The 27953-nt window shown below is 38.5% G+C and overlaps 1 protein-coding gene across 1 annotated transcript; it reads left to right on the top strand.

Moving 5' to 3' along the window:
- On the top strand, positions 1-27739 carry FucT6 (alpha-(1,6)-fucosyltransferase 8). Its single transcript, XM_071584848.1, has 10 exons — positions 1-287; positions 4545-4657; positions 8339-8546; positions 13071-13236; positions 15642-15846; positions 17825-18062; positions 18173-18454; positions 19533-19683; positions 23268-23549; positions 27548-27739. Exons 1-10 carry the CDS (start codon positions 1-3, stop codon positions 27737-27739), a joined length of 2124 nt encoding a protein of 707 aa, XP_071440949.1.
- Positions 27740-27953: the final 214 nt, after the last annotated feature.

Genomic DNA, 27953 nt, shown 5'->3' with positions numbered 1-27953 from the left:
ATGCGGCGCCTGTGGAAGGCCGTTGGGTGCGGCCGCGCCGTGCTGCTTCTCCTAGCAGCATGGTTCGTGGTCCTGGTACTCATGGCGTCGCCCTTCTTCCGGTCGCCCGACTCCTCGGGCGGCGGGGCGTCCGGCGTGGGGCCCGGTGGGGGGACCGGCGGGGCCGACGGCGGAGCCTCGGACGAGCGAGCTGTGGCTCGCAGATTGGCCAGAGCCTTCTCCGACCTCGAGGTGCTCAAGAAACAGAATGCGGAGCTGAGGAATCTCTTCGCGGACATCGATCTCAAGTGAGGAGCCCTGTCATTGAGCGTGTTATGTGACTGCTGGGCGAATGCAATTCCCTCCAAAGTCGATTGCTTTCATTCCATTTTCGAGTTGTTCCCGTCGATGTTTTTGTTCTGATTGTTTCTGATTTACAATTCCTGTTTTATATCACATTCTGTCCCATTCTAATACATTTAGTTTCATATTACTAGTGGTGACACCCAGTTGTTTGGGAATATCTTTGAGAGCATTCACTCAAATGCCTCAGTAATTGGGCTTAGTCAGTAAGGCTATCCATCAATGACTGATAGTTAATGTTGCCTTGAAACTTATACAATGCTATCCTGATATCTTCATTTTTATGTTTCTGGAAAATGTGTTGCCATCACGCCAATTGGATTGCAGCTTTCAAAGGCAATCTGAAGACATGGAAGAAGGGTTTGGTGAAAGAATTTGCCTTCTCTTTCCCAATCTGATGTTCATTGATGGAAATGTCAGTACCATGTGTCTTTTAAGTACCCAGATAATAGCATAATGAAAAATGTAGTTAGTGTGGTGTAGTTCTACACCTTTCTGTCCCACTACATCTTAATGATTGATTGAACTGAATGCTGGGGGAACCAACAAATCAAGGTATTCTACCTATTTTTGAGATGTGTGTTGAGGTATTTCCTAAGTACTATTTATTTTTAAGTAGTGTGATAACTTCCGATTTCTTTCTCCATTTCCTTGTAACTTCCACCTGCCTTAATGCTGCCCAAAAATCCTACTCTTTTTCTCTATCCTGCTTACCCAACATTCTCCTTGGTATCACAGCCTTTAACTTACAATTACCTTTCAATATTTCCTCAATCCACTCTCCCTGCCTGATTTATGGATTTATCCCTGTAACTTCCTCTCTTCAGCAATTTTATTTAAACCTCACAGTTTTTCTTCCTCTCCATTCAGCTTATTTTTGCCATTCTGTACCACACTAACATATGTAAAACCTCCTATCTGCCCTCATCCTCTTGCCTCAAAGATCAGCTCTCCCGTCCATAAGGCACTAGGCTCCATTTCAAGCTTTAACTTGTGTTTTCTTCTCAGATTTACTCAGTGCACCCATTATCAATTCTCTTCTTGCAAATGACTGTATACACACTTCTTCTCCTATTTCCATAGTAGTCCCCCTTATCCTCTGTAAGTACTGCCCAATGGCATGAACTACTCCACCTTCTCTAGTTTATTCCCTCCTTCTTTCATGCTCTACTTAGCTTTCCTACTTCTTAAGAATTATGTTTCCTTGTTTTCCTCATCCCATGCCTCTCACATTGACCCTATAAAACATTCAGTAACCAAAAACCCTTGCATGTCTGACTCTCAATCCAAAAAATGTATCTGACTTTACCATGCTGCCCACTTTTATTCCAAGTTTGTAGCATTAACTCAGCATATATGTTTAAAAATATTGACAATAATGGGCAATCTTATCTCAATCCCTGCCAACTGCTGCCCATCCCAGTTCTCCCTCTGCCTGTGCCATCTTATTCATCTACAAAGGTTGAATAGTTTATTTATCCCTCTAGCCCACTCCCACATTCTGCATAATCTCTATCAATGGGGTCCTTTCTTCATGATTGAATGGCTTCTAAAAATTCACAAGGTACTTAAAAACATGATTATAATCTGTGCTCCCTTTTACAGTTATAATCTGTGCCCCCTTCTATAAATATTCCATCGGCAGTGGCATCATGCATTCCTTTCTTCTTTGAAGCCAAACCAATTTTCGATTTACTAGATATTTGGATCATTTTGCAACTTCTAATGTTGATTATTAGAACTTCTTTTGCTACATGTGAAGTTAAACTTATCATCCTATATTCATCATAAAGAGCTGCTTGACACTTTTTTGAGATTGGGGGTCAAAATTTGCCTAAGGAAATTTTGTGGTCATAATTTTTCATTATAAGTTCTGCATGTAAGTTCAAAGAATCCTTTTCCTTCCATTTCTCCTTAAACTCTTAAGTAATTTTGTGGAGATATTATAAAATCCCACTGCCTAGTTTGACCTCTCTCAGTGCTTTTTATATCTTCTTTGATTATAGTTAAACATGTCCCTCTTTATGACAACCACCAATTTTCTTGTTCTTATCCATCATGATTAATTTCCTAATATTTGAAATTTCTAAAAACAAAACATAAAATTTCAACAAAACTCCTAGCTTCAGCATCAAATGGGAAGAAATAAAGAAGGCATTAAAGAAATAAAGAAGGCATCAAAGTAAAGGTCCTATGGCCGCTTGTCCTCTTGTCTCCCCTTTATTCATACTTGCACATACCCGTCAAAAATGGTCCCCTCAACTGACAGGCATATGAGATAGGAGTGTGCCCTTCTTCACACTCCCACGAATACCCCAAATAAACCTCCCAAAGAATTATTTCAAAAAAGCACATCAAGCTTATGGAATTAGCTGTTGTAATCCATGTTGAAAGAATCACTCTCTCAATTTTAAACCCCAGCAAATGTTTACGTTATAAATTAAGCCACTCTAAGTAATGTGATATTCCTTATTAATTTCTGTTAAAGCAAAGTGGAACTCTTAGGAAAATCATCGAGTTTTAACATTCTTTGAAACATTAATCCCAGTTACCTAAGTGGAGTAGTAGTAGTTTTGAGGGGAGGCGACCGACAGCTGAGGTCATTAGCGCCATAGGGGATGGACAGGAAAGGATGAAGGGTGGAGAGAAACCCGGCGTCGGCATTAGCCTACTCTTTACGAAAGGCGCCAAGGGGTCCGCAGTTTAACGTCCCATCCGACAGACGGCGTACTCACTCAAAGTGCCCTCCACAAAGCACCTCAAGTAGGGATCGAGATACCTCTGAAAAATATTCAACACCGCCGGGATTTGAACCCGCGCCCTCAGGGTGGGAAGCCAGTACGTTAGCCCCCGCACCATCTCGATCCCCACCTAAGTGGAATGTGAAGGAAAATCTTATTTATGAGAATAGTGAGTGCATGGATGAAATGATAAATTTAAAAACTTTAATCATATCATAATTTTAAAAATGTGTATCTTCATGTTTGAATGGGATTAAAGTTGAATAATATGGTGGGAAAAGGTCTTTGGACATTATACCATTGAGAAAGGGTGTTGATGCTCTTTATAGCATGATAAATGGCATTACATTTGCTGTCAGTACCTATGCTTGTGGGCCAATGCCATTCATGGTAACTTACCCATATCGTAATGGTCAACTTGCTGTTAATTGTAGCACAACCAATAAGGTTCTTCTTGGCAGAAGAAAAGGTGACCAGAAGAAATAAGTAGTGTCGCAATATACCTTATTCCTAAAACATAGATGTCCATACACAGGTTGTGTTGACTATGCATACCAAAAGCATGCCTTCTTTGTGGATTCATGGTAACCTCTATCATCAATTCTCCCATAAACTCATATTCACCACATTCTTAACTAGTTAGTTTATCATAGGTCATCTGCTGTGGTTGGCAGGTTCATGGAGGTCTCTTCTCTGCCATGTTTTCCTTTTTTTACCCTCCTCATCATTTTCTCACATACATTAGTTAGTAAAACTTCTACTACTGATGGTTAGTTAGACTCTGCTCTCACCTTAAAAATAAAACCTTATTACATGAGTTTGGGAGGTTTGTATTCTCAGGGGGGATTAATTTTTCCCCTCACTCCAGAAAAATGAGCTAAGGACTTGGGTGGGGAACTTTAGCCCTCTTAGGACAATCTCTTTTCCAGATAAGCAATTAGAGACTTGTGTCCCCGATTCCTGAAATTCAGGTTTAAGTGCAGGAAACACCAACTTGGGAAACTTGACTGAAATACAAATTTCTTGACCATGTTTTGGAGGCATTCCCAATTATGATTGCCCAATTAGTAGTGCCCAGCATCGGTACATGGATTTTTCTGATACAGTTGATCAGTAACTCAATAATATAAGTGAACAGAGTAACAAATGGAGACTATTCTGGAGGGCTGAGTAAGATGGAGGGCCCATGGAAGGATGTAATGAGAAAAGGGAAACTAATTGGACGCATCCTGCATTGCTTTTCTTATTTTCTGAGATGGACTACTCTTACCTGCAAGATAGACAATTAAGTGCTGGCTAGTATATCCAAAATGGACTACATATAAGAACTTTTCCATATTCACCTTATGAGGAGAAAGTATTTATAATAATTTTAATTAATGAATACCCAAAGCAAAATTGGTTGTTTTGCTTTTGTCTTTGTTGATGTGCATTCTTCATTGCTCTATGCAACTGTTTCAGAGATTCCAGTGTTCACCAGGGTCACAGGGATGCCTTGCTTCAAGATTTGCAGGATCGCCTTGAGAAGGCAGAGAAACTCCTGGAGGAGTCGAGCAGGAAGGGTGACGTGGATGGTGAGTGATGCAAGCGCTCGCCCTTGTGGGGGCATTGAATCTCGGGAGAATAAAGATCGGAATATTTTTATATATATATATAGATATACATATGCATGTATGGATATTTTGGTGGCACTGCCATCTTCTTCAGCATAAGGGTGAGACTTAGGGCATGGGGAATGGGTAAGAGGAGAGGGGGATATGGGAGAAGGGCAGGGGAGAGATAGGGAGGTGTCTGGAGGTATGTGGGGGAGAGAGAGGGATCTGAAGGTATGTGTTGGGAGACAGAGTTGGAGAGAAGAAGAAGATATTCTCTAGTTAGCCATGTTCAGGCCCTGGTCAGAGCATGCACATGGGAGCCAAATGCTTGCCATTTCAAGTGTTGTAAGCTATTGTGAAGTGCCTAAGGAGGGGAGGAAGACAATAATTGAGACACTTAAAGTTTCATGGATAGAAACATTGTAATGGGAGGCATGTTTGGAGACTGATAGGCTGGCTGATGTAGACGAAAGGTTGCAGGAGGTTTGGTGATTGCCAATGTAGGGTGTTGTGCATTTTCTAATGCAGGAGGAGGGACAGAGTTTGCATGTCAGTGGATAGATTACATTGCTGGAGGTGCATATGGTAGTCCCATGGGATGGGAGAGAAATATTGAATTGTGAAGGGAAGGAATGGCTGTGGGAATGCACCTGTGTTGATTGCAAGATATCAGTGTAAATTTGTAGTGTTTGTGCCACTGAAATATTAAGGTACAAAACTAATGAGTGTGTTTTTTTTGTTTCATTTCCATGCCTTTGGCTATGCTTGGATTTCATTTGTAAGCATTTTTATTATTATAAATATACATATTAATGCACATTTACAAGCATATACATGTATACAGGGTTCACTATAAAAGTAATTCGCATTCTCTGGGAAAAATAGATTAATTGATCGCACTTGTGCAAATGCTTAAAATTCTTCAAAACACTCTCCCCCTGCATCAACATTTGCAGAGATGTGTGTGACACCCCTGGAAGGCACCCTGAAAGTCCTTTACGGAAATTTTTCTCAGGAATGTTGTTGCTTTTGAATGTTTTCCACGGTCTCCCAATGCTTTCCTTTCATCTCTCTCATCAGTCGGGGAAACAAATAAAAGTCGCATGGAGCCAAGTCGGAACTATAAGGGGGCTGGGGGACCACCGATTGGGTGGTGCTCTGGGCCAGGAAGTTGGTAACAATGAAGGGTGTGTGGCTGGGGGCGTGCGGCGTGTGGCGAGGTGCTCTGTCCGTGTTACAAATTCAAAAAACACACTTCACGTGGATACACATCTTTCCGCTCAGACTGCTAGGAGCAAACTGACGACCAGCTGCATTGAAAAGGCAGACCCCCCACCTCATTTCCCAACTAATTTACCGCGCCACCATGGATAGTTGTGTCACAATTAAACCATGCACGCTACTTTCAAAATGGACCATGTACATGTGCGAAGTAGTCAGAGTGAGGGGGAGGGAGTTTTTGGGAGACATTCAAAGGAGGGAGGAGAAGTAGATGCAGGGTGTTTTCTTTGGTGATAAAATATTGAATACTGTGATAGTATGGAAGAATGTTAAGCAAATGAGATAGAGGTAAGAGGGGAGATATGGTATTTTGGATGAAATGAAGGGAGCTGAGAGTAGGCAGAATTAAAGAGAGGTTTATTGCTGGTTAGGGTGTCATATTAGTGGAGTATGGGAAGTGTGGCAGGTATTAGTCTGTTTGCCTATTCAAAAAATAATTTAAATGGAAGGCTACTATATAAAAATAGTACATGAAGCCATTCAGTTTGTTGAAAAATTTTCCTTGTGACAGTGATTTGTAGAGATCAGCAAAACTGTTGAGTAGCAGGTTGAAAAATTCTAAAATGAACGGAAAATGCTAAATTGTCTTTAGGTTGAATTAAATGCAAGGGTTATTTTTTTAGTTAGGTCTGTTTGGTCATAAAAAATATATTTGTGAGAACAAGTTTTTCTTGACGGTTTTAGTCTTCTAAAAACCTACTTGACTTTTCCACGTAATCACCATTCACTTCTAAGCACTTTCCATTATGCTGCACCAGCTTCTTTATTCCCTCAGAACAGAAGTTTGCCACCTGGGAATTAAACCAGTTGACTTGATGGTCTTTAGTTCCTTGTTGTCCTCAAAATGTGATCCACCAGACAACTGCATCAAGTGCAAGAAGAGGAAATATTCACCAGGTGCAAGGTCGGGACTATCGATAGTGCTCCTATAACATTCATCAACTCGACATTCTTTGCCCTTTGTGTTGGTAGGTAGGCATTTTCAGTACCCACCTTGCACAAAATTTGTGATATCCCAGATTTTCCATGAAAATCATGCAGATAATGATGTATCCAACAAGAGGAAATTTATCATCCAGAGCACTAATCATCAATCAGTTCGCAGTTCTTGGTCCAATTGTTGAAAGATTGCATTGGTCTGGATTCTGGGCCTGCCATTATACTCTTCATCATGTAGATTTGTGCAACCATTTTTGAAGTCTCTACACCATTTTATAATCTTCCTTGACTTATTACTGTAGGTCCATAAACTAGGCTCAACTCTTGGTCAATTTGGGCAGCTGATAATCCTTGTGCACACAAAATGGGATCACAGGACACACTTTGCAACTGGCAAGAGCAACGATTTTTGATGGCATAGTTTTCTGCATTCTTGGGCAGGCGAACAACCACTGAATCAAAACAATAACTTTGGTGACTTTTAAAACAATCAATAGATGGCACTGCATGTTTTAAATATAAGAAAATCTTGCTTACTTTTCGAATATGCCTCGTATTAATTAAGATTACACAATTATAAGTGGTCACGCAAGTATATTGATTGCATCCTATCATTAAATGTTTGGGCACATTGCCCTTGCATTGCAGAATTCTCCCCTTCCAATACTCTGGTCAGAATGTTCAGAGAAAGAGTGTTGCTGGAAATGTTTTGATGAGAACTTCTTCAGGATTGCACAATAATGCGTGTGTAATTATTTTGTGTGGCTACCCTAGGTGGACAGTCAGTCATGTTAAAATAGAGCAAACTGACTTCTGGTTAGTTTCTTGATTAAAAATAAACATCATTATAGTGGTTTTTCTTTAATTTTAATGGTGAGAATGCATGCCAACCAGCATTAGTTAATTCTTTCTGAAGCTGTGGATTTTTCAATATGTAAGAGATGCAAGATGATTTTGGCAGCTGGATACACATGGAAATAAAGAGATGGTAGAGTACTATGCCATGCATTTGTGGTTTTCATCTCTGTGCACTTTGTCAAATCAAATGAATCATCATGCTGCTAAATTAAATAATTTCCTTGGTGTTATTAAAGATATTTTTCATAATCATGCTGTAAAGGTAGTTGTGTATAAAAAGTATGAAATAATTACTTTTTCTCAGCTATATAGCTAACGTTATGAATTTTATTTGTCCCTTTTTGCTTTCAAAATTAACTGAGAATATGAAAAAGTTGCCACTGAGCAACCCATTTTAAAGTGCTCATACTCAGGTGGATATTTCAACATGCATCTCATATCCCCTCCTGGAACACTCTCCATTCATTATCACTGATGTATAGAGGGTATGCTATCTCATGCACCCTTATTGATGATATTTCTTCATCAATCATGTCACTCCTTGTAATTTCTGGAATAATTTTCATTCTTATTTTCTTCCAGTTCTCAAAATGGAAGGTGAGGGGGATGAGCCAAAAGCTCCATCTCTGGAATATGAAATGACAAGACGTCGTGTGGCTGACGGTGTGAGGGAACTTTGGTACTATATGGGGTCACAGCTCAAGCAACTGAAGGCACTGGCGTCCCCGAGGTTCAAGCAACTCGCCGAGAGGATTGACCACGTTTTGAAGGAAGGTGCAGAGCACAAGAGGTTAGTGGGAGTAGCAATATGAAGAGGCATTTCTTAACTGCTACCTCTGTATCCATTGGCTGTCAGCCATAGGTCACTTACATCACCAAGTGTTCACGATAATGAATAATATAGAGAGGATTATTCATGAAGCTATGACCATGGGAGATTATTTCTCAAAGCAGCATGAATGTACACGGGTCCGTTTAACATTAATCCATTCCTGAATTGGGCTGAGAATGTGAAAGAATTGAAACAATTATTTATGACAACAATGAAAAAGGAAACTCTTTAAAGTCATGGCACGCACATTCAAGTAAGTGCTCACCCAATTCAGCGGTAAACCTGTTGCTCGTCCCAGCCCAGCCTAAATGGCCTGCTGACTGATTGACCTGAGAGAATTCAGTGTCCTCGCTGAATGGCGTTTATCTTTTGGGCTGGGTGTGTCCACCCTAAGCTAATTAACTAACGGTAAGATCTTGATTTCTCATAATTCATAGCAACCATAAAAACTGCTGTTTTGTAAGACCAATATTAATAATAATCTTTATTGGTAATTATTAGGCTTGTTTTTAACATGTATGGAACACGTCACATTGTCTGCTCATATTCTTTGCAGACATCACAGAACGGATAATACAGAGTCAGCATATTCTCAAAATATAAATGTAAAGTTATAGAGGGAAAGCCATAACAAGAACCTGGGGCTGTGACAGGGGTATCTTCTTTGAGTTATTTATGATTGAAATCATTTGCCCAGAGAAAGGGGCATGAATTCAAGAACTGTATAGCATTGATTCTCGCAAGGGAATTGATATATTTTAGACTTAAATAACAAAAAATTCTCTATTTCCCTTTAATATTTTGGAAAGTGTTTTCAAGAATTTCACACCAGCTATCCAGGGTTCTTAGCAAACATGGATGAGTTATGGGTAGTTATTCTAAGGTCATTATCACCTCTAGGGCTATACCTATGAACATTAGCATTGGTTAAAAGAGACGTTTCAGGCGTAATATGGTGGAACATCATGATTAATGGAAAATTGTCAATCTTTAATTAATCAGCATTGGTTTTCAGAGGGAACATGGCTTTGTTTTGCTGCACCAAGATTATAGTATGAAATATAGAGAAACAGGGAAGAGTTAGAATGTTAAATTTTATAAAGTTAGGTCTACAACTGCTTGCCCTTAAAACTATTCCTAGGATTCTTACTGTCCATTTCTGTAGTCTAAAGAGGTGCATGGAATGATATGAGTGCCCCCACACAGCAATACCATATTTCAGTCTAATGTGAATAAATCCGTAATAGACGGAGAGCGCAGTAGAAGTGTCAACCAGAGAAACCATTTTTCTCTGGAGGTGGAATCCTGTGGCAACTTTAGGGCTTAGTTGATCAACATGAGCGTCCCAGGATAGGGACTCATGAATATGTTTCCCTAGAAACTTTGTTCTTGATGATTAAGAGAGGTGTTGCTCAAGGATTTATACTGGGTCCCCTGTTTCCCTTCTATGTATCAATAACCTTCCTAATTATTTTGTCAATGGGTGTATATATATATATATATATATATATATATGTATATATATATGTATATGTATATATATATATGTATATGTATATGTATATATATATATATATATATATATATATATATATATATATATATATATATATATATATATATATATATATATATATATATATAAAAAATATCTTCGAAATGGAACGCTCTTCGGCGACACACAAATATATAAAAAACACAGATGTAGATTTTTAGAATATAGAGACACAAAGAAAGGACACTCACAATTTGTTATTTTACGTTTAGACAGCACGGCTGTCGTCTTCAGAATCAATTCTGAAGACGAAATCGATTCTGAAGACGACAGCCGTGCTGTCGAAACGTAAAATAACAAATTGTGAGTGTCCTTTCTTTGTGTCTCTATATTCTAAAAATCTACATCTGTGTTTTTATATATATATATATATATATATATATATATATATATATATATGTATATATATATGTATATGTATATATATATATGTATATGTATGTATATATATATATATATATATATATATATATATATATATATATATATATATATATATATATATATACATATATTGCCAGTGTTTACCAGTGGCACGAGCGGTTCAGAAGTGGTCGTGAGTCAATCGAAGATGATGAACGCAGTGGCAGACCATCGACATCGAAAGTCGGTGAAAAAATTGATAAAGTAAAAGAAATGTTGGTCAATAACCGCAAATTAACCATCAGAGAAATAGCGGAGGACTTGAACATTGCCTATGGATCCACCCAAGACATTGTGGTTAATGATTTGGGTTTCCGTCGTGTAGCAGCAAAGTTGGTGCCAAAAGACCTCAATTTCATGCAAAAAAGAGACCGTGTTGACGTCGCAAAAGACATGATTTGCGAGGCTGAATCCGATCCCACATTCATCAAAAGGATCATTACTGGAGACGAGACGTGGGTTTATGAGTACGACACGCAATCCAGACATCAGGCAAGTGAATGGCGTTCACGAAATGAGCCGAGACCAAAAAACCACGTCGTTTTCAGTCAAAAAAGAAGGCAATGCTGACGGTTTTCATGGATTACAACGGTGTAGTGCATCATGAATTTTTGCCAGAAGGCCAGACAGTAAACAAAGAGTATTATTTGGGCGTTATGAGACGTTTGCGTGAAGCAATTCGCCGAAAGAGACCAGAAATGTGGGCAGAAAACTCGTGGATTTTGCACCATGATAACGCACCGTCGCACAGTGCTATCATTATTCGTAATTTTTTGACGAAAAATGCAACAAATACCATCCAACAGCCACCGCATTCACCTGATTTGGCTCCCTGTGACTTCTTTCTGTTCAATCGAGTTAAAAAACCATTACGGGGAACGCATTTTAGCAGCCGAGAGGAAGTAATGGAAAAATCGCAGGAAGCACTGATGGACATACCGAAAACCGAATATAAAAAATGTTTCGAGGATTGGATCAAGCGCTGGCATAAGTGTGTTGCAGTCGATGGGGATTACTTTGAAGGGGACAATATAGATTTAGATGAATAAACTTGTATTTTTAATTTTCTGAATAAATTCCGGGAAATTTTTGATCAAGGTAGTACACATAATAGACACACTTATATCACCAAATGATAAGTGCAAGCCGCAAAACTGAAAATCAATCTCCCTACTAGAGTTATCACCATGAATATTTCGCACTTAAACTTGATTTCTAAAAAAAATCAATACACTACCATTTTGTGAATCAATCTACATAAGTATGAAACTAAGTGGAAACCATCAATGCCGGTGACCTTAATTTCGTTTGAGTTCAGCCAATGCTCTGAGATGCAAACAATATCAGGCTGGTGATCAATTAAAAATAGTTTGAGAACATTCATTTTAGAAGGTGTACTGTATGTTTAACTGTAAAATACTTAGGGCACTTTTCTTGTCCACAGAATGTAGTCACATAGTCTCTTGTTCATTTCTGGGCTTGATAACTTAATTTGCGATGACACCACTTGGCCACAAGAGAGGATTAACAAGTTTGTTGTGATTGGCATAATTGATGCCAATCTTGAAGGCACCTTGGGCACTTTTTCCTGCAATTGTTTCGCAGGATTCACACCTGACATTGAACTTACTTTTTACGTACTCAGTCACTTGGCGGCCCTGGTGGCAGCGGGGTAACATTCTTGTCTGCCAATCCAAGGTTCGTGGGTTCGATTCCTGCCTGGGTGAGTTTTTCTCCACCAAGGGCTTAGGTGTTTGTAATCGTGTCCATTGATATCACTGTTAATAGTCTGATGGAAAAGGCCAAAAAGTGCTGTTTTTCTAACTAAGGCTAAATGAATAAATACTTCCTCTTTGGTGGTGTCTTTTGCCGAACAACCAGCATACATGTAAGTTATTCTCTTAGCTGCACCTGCTGGAGAACACCTGCATTCTGACCTTTAGGCTCACCATGTCCAATTGTGAAGATTTTACGGTTCCTCGTCTTCTCGTACTGCACGACAGTGAAGTTATCGCCATCAGGATTTATTGTACGCTCTTGCTTTTTGGGTACCTTAGTTTGGTTGGTGAGCTGAGATTTTCCTTTGTGGGAGGTTTTTGTTTTTTCCATGAGACTAGCTTGTTTGGGGTCCTTCCAATTGATATCGCACCCCTTGTCAGCCTTAGGCAAAGAGTGGTTTACCTTTTCAGCAAATGTCACTTTCTTATCAGGATACTTGGGAAGTCGTATTGAGGCTTGTAAATCACTCTGATTTACTTGGTAATGGCATGGCAATGAATAAGCACTGGTTATTGTCAGTTATTGAATTTATAGGTGTTCATTTTTAAATTCATTAAAAAGGTATGGAGTGAATGTGGTGTAATGAATGTCACCCCTTGTTGATCTCATCTGCAGCTACCTTGCAGAGTGAGTTGTCCATCCAAGGTGCAGACATTCATTTTCAGCCTTTTGTGTGAGCCCAGTACTTTGTGTGTGTGCATTCATCTCAACTGCTCTCTGTTCAGGGCTCTTCTGATGGATGTTAATCGGCTGGCTGACGTGGATGGCTACGGACCTTGGAGGGAGATGGAGTCCCTGGAGTTGAGCTACCTCGTGCAGCGGCGCCTCCACTACCTGCAGAACCCTCCAGATTGCTCATCGGCCAGGAAGCTGCTTTGCAACCTCAACAAGGTATGGAGGGGCACTCTTTCACAGGGAATACCAAGGGCTGGGACATACGAGTGAACAGCATGAAACTGAACGAATGTGTACATAGACGGAGTGGCTTCAAGGGATATCTTTTCAGTGCCCTAATGAGGGAAGCCGAGACACCTGCACTCATTATCCTTCTTTCTATCCTGTGATAGCCAATGATTAAAACTGAAAAAGTGAGATTGTGCACATTTTTAAGGCTGGGGACAGTTTCTTTCCTGGCCAGTCATATTTGTGAGTTCTAATTGTACATTATGAGCAACAAAATTGCATACAGGGCCTGCATGGAATTACAAAGGAGAAAGATTACCGCAAAGTATGAGAATGGGAGTTAAAAACGATTTTTAACCTTTTTGCTGAAATGATGATGTTAAAGTAATTGCATTTGTTGGCCAAAGAGTATCTAATTAAATTCTTAATGGTGTCCTGGGTTTACATGCACAAGCACCCCCACACGGAATCGTTTCTTTAAAAACAATTGAAATGGCAACCATTAGTGCTTTACACACATTTTTCAGCAATGGCACCGTTGTAATGCACTGCCGTCAAAGGAAGATAAATGTTTTTAGACAATCAAATGAACCAACACTCATATTTCATGTTTAAAATTATACCAGGAGCCATCTCCCTTCTCATCTTAGTCATTAGTTGTGGGATATTTCAGCATTTGTACGTGTAAATTACTTTTACTTTTTTCTATTTATTTAATAGTTGGATAATATTACATTGCAAAGATTAAAAAATTATCGAGACATGAAGATTTTGTCATAATTCAAGAAAAAATGTAAATACTTGGTGCTTAAAAGTGAGGTTACACTGTATGATCATACCAGTTATAAGGTCTGTGTTCCATTTGAAAATGCTTTAGTTAAGGGCAGTGCAACCATATCACGCACTCATTGCCTCATACTGCACATACAAGAATGTGGATTTATCAGGTGATTCAACCTATCTTTAATTTGTGAGCAACATAGCCCTATAGTAATGCAGCTATTTTCCTTGCATTGGCCATCAAGAGAGAGGGCATGCATCTTTGGTGAGTTCTGATAACTGGGATGTCTTTTCCCTTCCCTGTGTCAGGTAGGGTTGTCCATAACCCTCTGTGCTGTGGAATTTGTGTAAGAAATGATTAAAGAGGCATGGGAAGCACGAGAGATGGGGATGAAAGTTGGCTGGGAATTCATAAAATCAGGTTTGCTGATGACCAAGCTTTAGTTTGTCAGTCAGCAAGTGAATCAGAAATTCAGTGCAATGGATATGGGATGAGAATTAATATAAATAAACCAAAGAGAAAGCGGTTTACCAGAAAGAGAAAGGCTAAGTTAAACGTTGAAGCAGGAGGGCAAGAACCATAACAAGTGGAACAGATTGCATATCTGGGTAGTGTTTTGGACCAAAATGGTCAAAGTAGTGGGGACATAAAAGAAAAATTGCATTAGGCAAAGAAGCTTTCAAAAGGGAGAGGGAATTGATGACAGGGACATTGAGTAAAGATGTTAAGGAAAGGCTCGTCAAAACTTAAATTTGGAACGTGGTTATGTACGGCGCAGAAACATGGTAATTGAAGTGAGATGATGGGCGTAGATTGGAGGCTTTTGAAATGCAGGTGTGGAGAAGGTGGATAGAAGGGTAAACAAATGAGGAAGTCCTGGTTATGGTGGGGAAGGAGAGGGCATTGCTGGGAGAAATCATAAGGAGGCAGGAAATATGCATGCAAAGCATATTGATCAACAGGGGGATGTTGAAGGCTGCAATAGAGGGAAGAAAGTATGGCAAATGAGGAAAGGGCAGGAATAGGATAGGGATGTTGGACAGAATGAAGGGGGAAGGGAGTATACGGAGATGAAGAGGGGCCTGTTGCAGAGCAGAATTTTAGGTCATGTTTTGATAGGAGAAACAAGATATTTACTTGATAGTTTGTCCTTCCAAAACCTACCGTAATTGGTAAATAACATATAATTATAATATTTATCTTCGATCTGCACCATATGATATTTGGAGATAAAATATTGCATAATTGTAAATAGCACTCATGTATTTTGTTGCTCTTATTTTGCTATGATGAAAGTACACCTCGAGTTACACAATAGTATAATTCATTTGAAGACATGAATGTAAGTGCATATGTGAATGTAAGTATAATGAAAAAAAATTCACTAATATATGAATGATATCCTCTTATTACCATGATACAAAAGTGCAGAATTGACAAGTGTGGGTTGAAAATGATCCTTTCACTATAAATGGGTTCAAAAATATCTCCCCTCTTAAAAAATCCTTCCCCTCCTTTTTCCTTTGCAAACTCATTTTCCTCCTCTGGCACACATCTTTGTGGTGACTTGCAGAATATTGTTTATGTGTACATAAAAGTTACATCTTTGCAGGGCTGTGGATATGGCTGCCAAGTTCACCATGTGGTATACTGTTTGATTGTGGCTTATGGCACGCGCCGAACGCTGGTGCTGCGCTCCAAGGGCTGGCGGTACCACAAAGCTGGCTGGGAGGAGGTGTTTCACCCTGTGAGTGACACATGTCCTCCTGACCCCTCAGGTGCCATCACATCCTCCAGCTCTCACGCCCACTGGCCAGGTTTGTTGTTGTTTTTTGAATTTACTTGGAATAAATCTTAAAAATACCTCATCCAGTTTTCTGTTCCTCATATAATAATATTGCATAATCTTGGCATAATGGCATAATCTTGTATAGGCTTTTCACTCCTTGATTCTTATTCTTACTTTTAATATCTTTAATTTGGAGAAATTCACTAAGAATTTCAAATCTTATCTTTTGGTGTGAATTCAGCAAAATCTTGTGTTAATATGATTCTTCTTTTGTCAAAATAGTATCAGTGTGTGGGCCTCTTAAACAATGACCACTAGGGTAAAAAACATTACTCTTTGCAGATTTCTTCCTCTGTTGCTGGCTTCCTGGCTGTTAGTCTAAATTTACGTGGTAACACATGACTGAATGCATTGTGCGGTATATTGATTTTTTTTAGTCTATGATTGTTTTTACAAAGTTACTTCAAAACAATTAAAAAATACTTTCAACATTATTCATATTCCGTGCCTATCTTTTAGGCCCACGTATAGAATTTTCACATTGCAAAATGTGATTTATCATGTCCTCCTGGACTAAATTGTCCACTTTTATCTCATCTTCATCACCACTTGGGCTCATCATTTTCATTTCCAATCAGTCATGAACTTCCTCTTCACTATCATTATCAAGTGTCAAGGTATCTTTTAATTTACTGTATAGTAAGGATGCTATCACTGCATTGTTAAAAAAGAAATGCCTTTGGATTCGTTATAATTTCCATGAGATGGAGGGAGCGAAAGATTATAATTTATTCCACTTTTAGTGAAGTGAATATCACATGCTTATACTTAGTGTCCTCAGACTGAATTTACTTTAGGTTCACGGTAATGAATGCAGAAAGAAAATAAAGTTTGCATGTCAAATGCACACTGTTGCATGCCTGTGAGACTCAAAACACTTGCAAAAGGCAGAGAAGAGTATGCTGCTGATTCATTCTAGAGACTACAACCAACACAGACCATTGCTTGGACCATGGTTTTTAGGACAAAGAAGGTTCTTTCCTTCCCATCAGTCAAAAGCCCCCTTTGCTCGCAATAGATTCTGCTGAGGCACTCTGAAACAACACATCGTGTATTATACCTGATGCGCATATCCCCTGTTTCATCTTCCTTGGAGAGAGTTTACTAGGGATTGAGATTGCTAAGCATTCTTCGAGTCCCTTATGGCTTTCAGGCTGCCGGTTAGATAAGATAAAGCAGTGATTATGGAAGAGATTGATGAATTTTTTCACTGGTAAACAGAAAAATTATTGTAGGTATTGTTTGGACAAAAAATGGGAAACATAATAAATTAATTAAAAATTGGCAATTATCCCCAAATCAAAATGGCAATTTTGAATTAATCATGATATGCCACCATATCACACCTGAAATGTCTCTTTTTATAGGGAAACATAATAATAATTGATTTGAAGTTTTCTATTTTAAGTATATGTGATAGGATGTCAATATAAGAAAGATTGGCGATTTGAAAAATATAAATGCAAAGCAGTAGCTCTAGACATAAAGGTATGTCATACAACAGAATATGCAGGTTCCTCTGGATCTAATATTATGTCGGATGGCTTTGACGGGTTGAACAATGGGAATCCAATGAAAGTCAATATGTGGTTCTTTTAATGACAATGAAAAATTATAATGGCTAGTTTCTTCATATGAAATATTTGCTTAGTCATTAAATAGCTGCAATTTTTCCTAGCTGTATACAGAGTATAAGCTGGGTTGTGATTTTTTTCATCACAAATTGTGACAAAAACATCAGCTTATACAATGGCAGATATAGTAAGTTGTGCTTTGATCCATAGGGCTCTTGTTTGGCATGTACTGCTGACATTTATTGGAGACTTTCTCCCATAAATATCAGTGCAGATACAGTGATGATTATGAAGAATGTTATTTTACAAAAGTGTAACATGGTATATTTCTTCTCATGGCTGATGCATTTCCATTGGTGGATGCAATTGCAGGGAAACCTAACACACAGGTGGTGGAGCTGCCGATAGTGGACTCTCTGTCGCCGCGACCCCCGTACTTGCCACTGGCTGTGCCACGAGACCTTGCGCCTCGCCTTGCTCGCCTCCACGGGGATCCAATCGTGTGGTGGGTGGGGCAGTTCCTCAAATTTCTCCTCCGCCCCCAGCCTAACGTCCAGAAGATGCTGGACTCGACAGCTCGGAAGCTTGGCTTTCAAAGGCCTATTGTGGGGTAAGCCATTAGATGGATGTGAAGGAGTAGGCATGCATGCCATGGTCTAGTCATATGGCCTCCTCTTTCGTGTAAGGTTTCCTGGGTTCTTAAGTCCTCATCATTTGCAGAGTTCACATACGGAGAACAGATAAAGTGGGCACGGAGGCAGCCTTCCATCCGCTGGAGGAGTACATGCAGGCTGTCGAGGAGTGGTTCAATCAGCTGGAGATGGAACACAATGCATTGCCCATAACCGGGAATCTGCAGGACGGTGCCAACGATGCCAATGGTGGTGCTCCATGGGGTGGCCACTGGGGAGCCAATGGTGATGCAGGGGGTGGCAAGGAGGTGAAAAGGAGGGTCTACTTGGCCACAGATGACCCCTCAGTGATCATTGATGCCAAGGCAAAGTGAGTAGTGCCCTCCTCCAGTTCCAATCTGTGGGCACCAGCCTGTGTCCCCCTCAAGAATCAAAAACAATCAGGGAAACTACATATATGTCAGCAATGGGAAATTCATCCTATTTTCAATCCTGATCTAGTCCTTCTCTTGGGATGGTGTCTGTTGCTGTGGTTTTTGCTTTTATCTCAACATCAGTGATTGCTGAAGTATATGATATCATGAAATTTGTAAACTGGTTGTCTTCAGACAGTGTGATATTTTAGGCAGCAAGAAAAGCAGCTGCCAAAGTGTGGTCATTGAGGGTGGGCACTGGAGTGGAAGGAGTGTTTTTTTTGGCCCTTTTGAATGTGGTCACCTATTGTTGCTGCTCGCTCATTCTCCTTGGTAGGTCAAATGCCAAATGCATACCACCCCAAAACAAAGGTGTTATATAGTGACTAAACTATTTTAGATTAAAATGTAATGGGATATGGTTTAGGGATCTTGAAGAGGCACAAGGAAAAACTTTTAATAGACCTGAATAATTCCATCACTTATTAAATGCTATGCTTATATTTTGTCATAAAAAGTAATGCCTCTTGGAGAAAGTAATGTGCTTTGCTGATTTTTTGTCATTAGTTTTCTTAATTGATGAAATATGTGAATTTTTTACCATTATTTCTTGACCTTAATTATGCATTGCCTTCATCAAGAGCTTCTACCATATAGCTTGTATAAATGTTCTCATTCTGATCATGTTATTATATAATTTCTTTCATAACTTTGGCTGAAAGTTAATTTCTGCAGTGAGTTATCTAGGATTGATATTCAAAACTAGAATCTTCAGAATGTCCCATTTTGCCGCTCAAAGTGCTTTCTTCTCTATTTATGGACAATCTGACGGCACATGAACCTAATTCTAATGCTATATAACATGACATCCATAATCCTTATTGCTAAAGTCAGCACCATCATTGTTACTTATTTCAGTTTGAAAGATTCAATTACTCTACCCATTTTTAATTTTCACTGTGTCATATCTATGTTCAAAAATTTTGACTTTTACTGTTAGGTGAAGAAATTAAGGTAGGCAATTTTTTATTTTAGGTATCCCAATTATGAAATCCTCGGAGATCCAAGCATCGCCCGAACTGCTGCAGTCTCAACAAGGTATTCTGACAGCTCCTTATTTGGAATCATCATTGATATTCATTTCCTATCAATGTCAGATTACTTGGTGTGCACTTTCTCATCTCAGGTAAGACTAGTTTAATACCTTGTCGCATGCAATCATATGTTTTAACTTTCTTTTGCCTTGTAGTTGCATGTTTGAAATAATAGAGTTAGAGTGAGAGATTCCAGAGTTTTATCTTTTATTCAAAGGAGGGTTGGTCCTTTAATCAAACAGCATTGAACTAAATATCCATGTGAAAAATCAAAACTTGCTCAAAATTATCTTAACTATATTGCATGTAGTGAAATAAAAATATCTTTTTATTTAATTTTTTATCCTTATTGTGGTAAGTCTTAATATTATTTTATTCATTTTGTACGTTTCCCTCATTGTATTTTGTTTAAAGATATTACTCATTCTTTCAAATTCTATTTCACCATGCAAAAGAAAAAGTGTATATGTATATGCTTTTATATAGAGTTTTCTTTGTGGTGAAAAAGGTGGTTGTGCCACCAAAAAACATGGTTTGTATAAAAAGTATCAGAAAAATAGATTTATTTCAGATATTTCTGCAATGCCTCAAAATTCTTTAAAGTATATTCCTTGAGCATCGAAATACAGGCCTGTACTTTAAGCCAGTGGCTTTTCCATGACTTGTAGGCTCCTGGTAGGTGGATTCTGGAAGGTCCTTAAGGGTACACATGCAAGCTTCTTTGGCGGCATTTAGATCTCATTATGGTGTTCTTTGAGGGAGGATTTTCCTTTTGGCAATAGAAAATAGTCTGCTGGTGCCAAGTTAGGACTGTAAAGGGGTTGGGAAATCATTGCAATGCCATTGCAGGTCTTCGCCTCTGTTCGTGGTCATCCATCAAGACCTTTGGGACAGGTTCAGCGCAATTCTTTCACATCTCCAAATTTTCCAGTGATAATGGTGTGCACTGCCATCTTATCAATGCGAATACAATCTGTGATCATGGGCACACTTAACCGATGGTCTGAATCCAGCACTTCTCGCTCACGTCAGGAAAAATTGTTACTGATACTTTTTATACAAACTTTGCGCTATAAAAACAAAATTGTTAGTTCCTGTGTTATGTGTTTTATGACATCTGCACACCTGTGACAATATTATTGCCTTTATTATTGGCTATCAAACAGTTACTGTAGGTTTTGTATGGACTTAGCATACATGACAGTATAACGATACACTTATCCTCTCCTGACAGAACATAACCTAATATCCAAAACTGCAATAAACCCATTTTCAATTCCTCCCTTCATTCTGTCCAACCTGCCTTTATCATTCTTACTCCTTCCTTGCTTGCCTAATGTTTTCCCCTCTGTCACAGTCTTCACTATGACATTGTCAATCAAAATGCTTTGCATCTACATTTCCTGTCTCCTTTGGATTCCTCCCAACAATCCTCTCTCCTATTCCACTGTGCCTAGCACTTCCTCGTTTGTATTCCTTTCAGTCCACTTAACCTTTTCTAACCTTCTCCACACCCACATTTCGAAATCCTCCATTGTAGACCTATCATCTTGCTTCAGTATTTCCTATGCTTCAGACCATGTTTCCACACCGTACAAAATCATACTCCACTTGGAAAAGTTTAGACAAACTTTTATTAACATCCTTGCTCAAAGTCCCTGTCATCAATTTCTTTCTCCTTGTGTAAGCATCATTGCCTAACTTAATTCTTCTGCTTGTGTCCTAAGAGTTTGACCAATTTGGCCGAGGACACATTGTAGAAAGGTTAACTGTTCCAAACGCTCTAATTTATGAATTCCTATATTAGTATTCAACTTATCTTTTCTCTATCTATAAAACAGAATGAGCTTTGCAATACACTTGCCAATGCTTGTAACCCTTCGGTTGACAGAGGAACAAAAGCTTGATCATCCACAAACCTGATTTCATGATTTCCAAACTGACTTTCATTCTTATTTCCAGTTCTTCCCATGTCTCCTCAACCATTTCCTCTACATATACATTGAACAGCACTATTGATAATCGCTGTCTCTGTTTTTTCCTCCTCTTAACACTGTCCATCCTGACTTTCCATCTGCCACTTGCACTTGTGCAGTCTGAGACATGAACAGGTTGTGGATAAGTGTGCTCACCCTCCAGTCTACTCCTATTTTCTGCGACTCATTGGTTAACTCTAGTTCATTCACTCTAACAAACACCTTGAAATCTATGAAATAGGCAAATACATCTGGATTGTTTTCTATGTTCGTCTCTGTAAGTGACCTCATTAATGCAATGGCATCATGCATGTCTTTCCCGTCCTGAAACCAAATTGATCATTCCATAAGTAATCATTTGCCCTGCTCTCATTCATCTTGTTGCCGATCCTCAGAACCACTTTAGCTGCACGCAAAATCAAACTTATTTTTCAGTAGTCTTCACCTGTTACTGCCTTTCCCTTTTTTGGAATAGGGACAAACCCTGATTTGGCAAATCCTTTTGGCCAAATATCTCCCTCATAAATGCTATGAATCAGTCCATAAAACTCTTCTTCCTATGTTCTATTAAAACTTTAAGTAGTCCCAAGGGAATTTTGTCTACCCCTACAGCCCCATTTGATTACAATTCCCTCAATGCCTTTTCTATCATGCCATCAAGTATGCCTGGACCTTAGCAATACTTATCTGCATCATAATCTCTTTCTACGTCCAACTTTGCTGGCCTAATGTCTTTACCATTTAATTCCTCAATATATTCCTTCCATCTCTGTTGAAAATTCTCTTAAAACTTTGTTGTGGATCATTGTTTTGTACATCATGGAAACATCAAAGCAGGATGTTAGGTATAGATGAAGGCTTTTGAAAAGTGGTTGTAGAGAAGAATGGAAAATGTGAAGTGGAATAAAAGGAAAACAAACGAGGAAGTGCCAGGCATGGTGTGGGAGGAGAGAGTTTTGTTGGGAGAAATCCAAAGGGAGGATGTATAGATGAGGAGCATTTTAAGACAAGTAAGAAAGGGACAGGAATTGGATAGGTATGTTGGACAGAAGGAAGTATGCTGCATTGAAGAAGGGTTGATTGTATTCACAGATGTCTGGCTGTAATTTTTTAGGAGAGGCAAACAATTTCTCACTGTAGCGTTGTATAGACTGTGCCCATCCAAAAACTACCACAAATGGAAGAATAACAAACAGTGATGATCATAAACTCTTTAGTGCCTGGTGGTATGAAATTCCTAATACAGCATCTGAACAAAATTTAATAAAATTATTATAGTTTGATTTTTTAAGACAATGGGTACAACAAGTTTGCAAGAGCTAGATTTCACTTTGCTGGTGTGATCTAATTTGTTTATGAAACATTGCAATCACCAATATCTATGATCTTTATTTTTTATGAGGCTCTAGACTCCTCTCCTAGAAGTAGTTTTCTCCCTAAAATCTAATCTGAAATTTTACTAAACTGAGATTATTTTTTTACATTTAGTGCTGTCATCATTTGTCATCTAAATATAATTTTTATTGTTCATAGGTAAAAAAGGTTTGTGCAACAATGTCTACTATTCAGTCAGTAGTTCAGTCTTGCTGCGAGTGATGTTTTTCTTGTGAACTGGTGTCATTTCTCTGCATAGCTCCTTAAGACATTGTGCTGAATGACTTTAGTCTGTGAGGTACCTCTATGCATCCTTCTTTCTGTAGGTATGCCGGATAGCATATGAAATAATGCAGCAGCTTAGGCCAGATGCATCGGATCGGTTCCGGTCCCTGGATGATATCTACTACTATGGTGGGCAGGGCACCCACCTCCGAGAGGCGGTGGTGGCCCATAATCCCCAGGAGTCGGGATCACCAGCAGGCCAGGAAGCAGTGCTTGCCCTCGAGGCTGGAGATCTCGTGGGAGTGGCTGGCAATCACTGGGATGGCTATTCCAAAGGGAAGAGCATGAGGACCGGCCGGGTTGGACTCTATCCCTCCTTCAAGGCAAGTGGGCAACCTTTCCTCCCCAAACCTCTGTTCAATTCTGCTTGTGGTAAGGCAGGTTGAGGAGGCAGGACCCTCCAAAAGTGGAAGAAATAATAATAATAATAATAATAATTTTATTGGATATTAAACAAAATAGTTTTGCAATAGTCTTCGTCATAGAGATACATGAAAGAAGTACAAATGAAGCACTTGTTGAATAAGATTGGTCATGAGGATCAGTATTGCATCCATGTTTTTTAATGCCGTAAGAAAAATACAATGAAACTTCTAATTTCTCTTTTTGAAGGGGTGGGTGAAAAATATTTTAAATTATATATATCAATGTGATCTGAGTAGTCCTTGGCCTGATAATGAAAATGACAATTTATGTGAACAAAAAAGTTTTATTTTTCAACATAATTGCCCTAATATTAATACATATCATCCTGTGACATTCCAGTGCCATTATCATGTCTCTGTAGTTTTCTTCTGAAAGTGCTGCAAAGTACTTGTCTACAGTTGCAATCGCTTCTTGATTCGATGAAAAACATTGACCAGCGAGGAAACTTTTGAGTTTTCAGAAGAGGTGGAAGTCTGGTGAAGCTAACTCCAGGGAATAGGGTGGATGTTGCAGCACTTCATGGTGCAAATCCCTCAATTTCCCCATTGTCAAAACACTTTCATGTTTCATTGATACATGATCCTTTATGAATCCTCAAAGGTAAAAATCACATGGAGTAAGATTGGGTGAACGTGGAGGCCATGCAAAACAAGCTCTATCATACGGCCCCTTGTGGCCAATCCCGCAGTTGGGCACAACATCATTTAACCTATTGTGTACTGAGTTGTGCCATTGAGGGGGTGCACCATCTTGCCACCCAATAAAGTTCTCTGGTTCAGCTTCTTCCGATTAATAAAAGAGCTATAGTTCTAGTGCATCAAGATAAGAAACACCAGTTACAGTTGCTTCACCAAAAAAGAAAATTTTAAAACCTTGATATTCATTTCGAAACATTTTATCATTCCACCCTTATAAAATGATCAAAAAACTGTAAAAATGTACTTTTCATTGCTAAAAAAACTGGAATTAATCACAAGGTATGAAAAGGGGGAGTTTCTGAATATATCCATCTATATCATGACCATATTTTCCTTGTGTTTTGGTTATCCATGTGTTTTCAAGTATCTGTGTTTCATTGTGCACCCATTAGCACAGATAATCGAAAGTTTAATGTATTTGAGTTTTTAGTCGATTTAATATGATAGTTTGTTCCTCCTGTCCACAGAAGAAGATGATTGTACCACCGAAAATTTTGCAATATATGTGAGCGTCCTTTTCTATGAATGTATACATATGTACAGTGAAACCCCTCGTCTACATTTTTCTAGGGACCCTATAAAAAAAGTGTACATTTTGGTGAAAGGAGAATTTTCACTTTTATATTTTTAATTACTGGAGTAAAGGTAAAAATAAGAAACAAGACCGGTATACTGAAAAAAGCAGTGTTATTATTTTTCACCTGAACTACAGCTGTCCTCATTTATTTATATATAATGAATGAAATAATGAAAATGCATGAAACATATTGTATGCATAGCTAAGTAAAAGTATATATTTTCTCCTTCCTTAAAGGAGCTAGAAATAATAATTCATAATAAATAAAAATGAAAAATTAATGAAGGTAAAAAGAATAACTTCAAGAAAGTCCGGTTTACCTTCAGAAATGCAACTTTGTATCCCACTAACAAATAAAAATGTATGAAACTCTTAATACTGGAAGAAGATATTGTAAACCTGAGAAAGAATGAAGGTGGTTGGGTCATTTGTCTTATTTACAGTCTGTATTATCAGAAACCATTGAAACTATCCAACGATTAGCATGATTATTTAACAAAAAATTCAGAGAGTATTTAACAATTGATACTTTCAAATATTTGAATTTCTTCTGCCTCTTAATATTATGCCATCTTTATCTTCATGAAGGTATTTATCCAAACTTTCATCAAAACTGTATGCCTATGTTATCACAACACAATTTTGATACCAAAACACTTCACGACATGATGACCTAGCTCTTGAAAACCACTCTTTCAGTAATCCCTCCAATTCTTCACACTTGGAATTCTTAACATATTTTCTCTTTTTAGATGTGTTTCCACACTGGTTTGCATGTTTCAGAAGTGAATCGCAATTTTTCACCTGTGTATTAAGTGTAGAGGCCGGCAATCTTAGACATTTTGCCAGATCGATATAGCTTCCATCATGAGAGTCAACTTGTTCCAAAATTTTTCTTTTGTCCTTAATTGAAAATGATCTTTTTTCACCTCGTCTTTCCATTGCCAAAGAGGATAAAATTTTCCTTCCTGAGTAATTGCGGAAAAGTTAGCACATTAGAATCTGTGCTATCTCACCATTAAACTAGTACAATCAGTATTTTAACTTTAAAATTGTTCAAAGAGAATAAAATTATTTTTGATTCAATGCAGTTATGATGTGGTAAAGCAAGTTTCAATGCTTTTTATTATTCATGAGTCTATCACTGTTATACCTGTTGTGTTGAGGCAGTGCAAATGATCCCATTTTTCAGTCACCAGTTCTTGTATTTTTCACACTTCATCATATGCACTTCACACTTTTGTGCAAATTGAATCATGTCCTGTTGGCGTTCTTCCAATGTGTAAATCATGTTGCTCGCTCCTGATCACACAATGTATTCATTTCATAGAATCTAATCTTTTCCTGAAATACTGAGAATACTAGTTCAAGTAGTCTACATTTCAGTCACTAGTGGTGACTAGTGCCCTTCCATATTGAAATTCTCCATCAAAACTGTTCACATTACTGCTCTCTCTCTCTCGTCTTTATTAGATGTAAATGTATGAAACAAAGTCTTTTTATAAATATTTATGCACATGAGTTACTGATTTAGTATTTTAAATTTTTTGAAATCTAGCATATAGTGGTGCAAATAGTGAGAAAACGTAAAATGAAATGGCATAAGTACAAGATTGAAAAAATAAGATTGTATGGTAAATGATAAAAATGTTGTAAATTATGGGGAAACGTAAATTCCGATAACATAAATACACGGTTTGACTGTATATAATATGAATTTATTACATACAGTCAAGTTATAAACCTACTTGATTGGCAAATTTGTAGATTATTAAGTATAAATATATGTTAATTATTATTTCAAAGTGGGCAAAAATTTCAGCATTGACAAGTGTCCAATAAATATGGCCAAATTGAGTTCACTCGCATTGCATTGTGTGCCATTGACTGGAACTTCTAAGCAGCAGTAGAACTTCCTATGTATCCTGTGTTTGAATTAAAAATGCTTACTTAGCAATGCCATTAGGAAATTGAAATGTTTTATAAATTTTAATGGCGGTAATAAAGAATTCACATGTATACAAATATAGGCCACATCACTATAACTTCTGTGCCTCCATATTACATTTGAGATTTTTATCCTCTTCTCAGAGAAATTTATTCTTTTCTTTGCCGATATTTGTCTTTTGGTGACATGTTTCTCCATCACCTCCTCCAGAACTTGTTTTAGTTGTAATAACAATAACCTGTCCTCATGCATAACTGAAAGATATGAACACTAGAACAGTCAAAATAAAGTACTATCACTAACCTTTTAAAAAAGTAGGCCACTCATATACTCATGATTGATTCCTTTTCATTACATTCTACACTATTTTATTGTTCTATTTAATCAAATGAAATATAATTGGAAGTGATTGTGATTTTTTCAATGAGAAATTATCTTTTGCATCCATTTTTCATTGACTTGACGTTGGATTGAGGCGAAATAAAGAATGGAGACTAGCTGTGTTGTTGGTTTGTGGTGAAGTGAGGCCAGACAGGGTTCAGTTTCACGGTTCATTCACTGTTTATCCGGAAGCACCCGGGTGCTGCTGGTGGTATACGGTAAAAATTAGCAGTGAGTGCATAGAAGTGGTAACCAAAATTGTCTCTAACCAAAGTCTCTCTGATGGCTCAGGTTGTTGATCGTATCGAGATGGCCGATTTCCCAACGTATGCTGAGGTCCCACTCAAGCACTTTCCCGAGAGGGGGGACGGGAAGGGGGTTGAGGGGAAGGGAGGGGATGGGGCAGAGGGGGGAGAAGAGGAGGATGAGGAGGGAGAATCACCCCATCGGAGGGGTGCGGAGGCCATTGGTGAGGAGACATGAAGCAGTCAGACTCCACTCCATCTGCTGCCCATTCCCTGTGACAAGAGTGGCAAGTGCTACTTCATTGGGATGGCTTTTGTTGCTCCCATGGTTGGGCATGTTCTCAGGTGTGTGGATCCTCCGCCATCTTGGCCCCACTTCCTGAGGTCAGGTTTATTGTGCAATGATCAAATGCATGTGTATGTGTGCAAGGTGTTCCTGTATTTGGGTCTGT

Source organism: Hetaerina americana, unplaced genomic scaffold (assembly GCF_022747635.1).
Source record: "Hetaerina americana unplaced genomic scaffold, ioHetAmer1.1.p SCAF_2, whole genome shotgun sequence".
In the NCBI taxonomy this organism is placed as follows: Eukaryota; Metazoa; Arthropoda; class Insecta; order Odonata; family Calopterygidae; genus Hetaerina; species Hetaerina americana.
The sequence above is the reverse complement of the archived record's forward strand: the minus strand, read 5'-3'. Positions and strand labels throughout refer to the sequence as shown.